We start from the raw sequence: 2269 nt of genomic DNA, 5'->3' as shown, positions 1-2269 counted from the left end.
TCCCTGACTTTGAAAAATCCAGTTTCCTGATTGGTCCTCTGGTCAGGTGTTTGGTTCCCTTTGTTAACCCTTTACAGGTAAAAGAACATTAACCCTTAGCTATCTATTTATGACAGAGGCTTATATCAATATTGTTCAAATTGTGATTTCATTTGTTTCTCTTTTAGAGAAAGGATTACAGTGAATTGGGGGAGGGAGAGAAATGATACCGTTCAAGTGGCATAAAAGAGAAGAAAGACTGCATTGCTTTTGATTGAAGGCGAGGGAGATTAAGGGGAATTTGGCTGCCAAGATTCAGTAGTAATTTAGTGCAAAAGTTAAAAAGAAAATAATGTTTTTTATATGAAAATATGCAGTGCTACTCACTAGTCACATTATTTTGACCTATATTTATGTTTTGCCATGCTAGGCTATAGTTGCGCGGGTGAAACTAAGAGTACAGCCTGGGCAGCAACAGTATGATTCTCGCATTGTATCTCAGCCCTGACTTAAGGGTGAGAGGAAAGTTTACTCATCAAGTCCACTTCAGTTTTTGAGCTCTGATATAAGGCTGCGAAGGAGAATGTTAATCAGTGGCAGTTGTCATGGTGCTTTTTGAGATAAATTTACTTCCCATCTAGGAACTGGAATGAGATTGCCAATTCACTTAACATAGACTGTCAGGCCTTTGATGGTAATGATTCTTGATCACTCCAGAATTAAGTGGGATTTGAGCATTGATATAGAGGTGAAATACTCTTTGTATTTCATTCTTATTCTCATGAGAGATCCACTCACCTTGCCCTTTTATATTTCACTTGCCCTTTTATATTCTTTTAAAATTAAATAAGGAAGAAGCAAAAGATATGCTATTTTTGTCTATACTTATATAATGTATGTATTATTATTGCTGATTAAAAGTAAATTAAGAGATGTTGAAAGAATTCTTTCATGATGAAATATACACAATGCATAAAGCTTAATTGAGACTTAAGTGTGTATGTGCCTTGTTGCTGGTCCTTTGCACAAGGATGAATTTCATCCTCAATGAGGGTCACAAACACCTATACACTTGAGAAAACATTTTCACCATTTTAAACTGCTATCAATCACTAAATATCACAGTAGAAGCTCTTTAATTGATTTTAGTTCTCTCCTAATTGTTACCATTCTTATTATAAAGGTCACCTAGAGATCTGTAGTGTTCTAATACACAGGATCCTTCTTTCTTGCCAGATATCTCAAGGTTATGAAAATCTTGCAGTAAAAGCCTTCTGTTTCCTGATGAGGTTGAGATGTAATTAATAAGGCGGTTGCTGATGGCTTTCGACACCATGCTTAGCATGCTGATATCCTTCACTGAAAAAGCAAAACCCCGTATATCTGTAAACCTTTATTGCAAAAACACAGCTGCTCAATAGTCAAGAACTTTACTATACATCTCAGTACAAGGAGGCCAAGAGACTTCAGAAAGACGTAAGAGACAAATGTCATTACTGTAAATTCCTTTACCAACAAATTATGGTCATTCAGGATTTTGCATATATCGGTTAAATTGTCATATTTATATAAGGTGGGCAGAAGAACACTTCAAAGAGCTCCCTGAGTACTATCATTACGTGTGTGTGTGTGAGAGAGAGAGAGAAAGAGAGAGAGAGAGAGATGAGGCTCTTCAGGAACCCAAGCTGAATATGAACAAGCCTAATAATGAAAATCCCTTCAGTTTGTAGTAAGGTGAAATGTTATTGAGCAAGGCCCATAGGATAGGTCTCAAACCTGGCATTTTACTAAATGGGATTTTTGCATGTGATCATTTTCATTTATGGACAGTAACATAATTTCTCTCCGTTCCTCACCTGAGAGATATTTCAAGACCATTTGAAAGATCTCTAATGGCAGTGCTTTGAAATTCCCGAGAGTTGACAGTGACTCGGAATCTGTGTCCACAGTGTTGCAGAATGGTTTGGAGCGACGGCTACTGCGCCTGTATTTCTGGTTGGGAATCAAGGTGAAGCTGGTACTTACAGTGGATGTCATCCTTCTACTAGTCCCATAAATTTTTCCTGCAAAGGAAACACAGAAGGCATATAGGGAAGGAAATGAAACTCATGAGGGAAATAAAATGAAATAAGTGATTGAGTGACATGGTAATGGAATATGAAAGTCGTACTCCATGGGTAGGAAGGTACAGTTTTACTTTAAATGTAACAAAATTACATCAATACACTCCCAAATCAATATTTATAATTTCCTGTTCTATATTTCCTTTCTTTCCAGTATAACCACTCTT

The 2269-nt window shown here is 36.8% G+C and overlaps 1 protein-coding gene across 1 annotated transcript in view; it reads right to left on the bottom strand.

Moving 5' to 3' along the window:
• The window catches only part of FBXO47 (F-box protein 47), a 17649-nt gene extending 15618 nt beyond the window's left edge, over window positions 1-2031 (bottom strand). Inside the window, exons 1-2 of the mRNA XM_032791341.1 lie at window positions 1836-2031; window positions 1168-1338 (exon numbers count right to left, since the gene is read on the bottom strand). Coding sequence (XP_032647232.1) covers window positions 1168-1338; window positions 1836-2016 — 352 coding nt within the window. The 5' untranslated portion in view covers window positions 2017-2031. The remainder of the gene's footprint in view (window positions 1-1167; window positions 1339-1835) is intronic.
• Window positions 2032-2269: the final 238 nt, after the last annotated feature.

This window comes from Chelonoidis abingdonii, chromosome 21 (genome assembly GCF_003597395.2).
Source record: "Chelonoidis abingdonii isolate Lonesome George chromosome 21, CheloAbing_2.0, whole genome shotgun sequence".
NCBI lineage: Eukaryota > Metazoa > Chordata > Testudines > Testudinidae > Chelonoidis > Chelonoidis abingdonii.
This window is presented reverse-complemented; position numbering and strand designations above follow the sequence as displayed.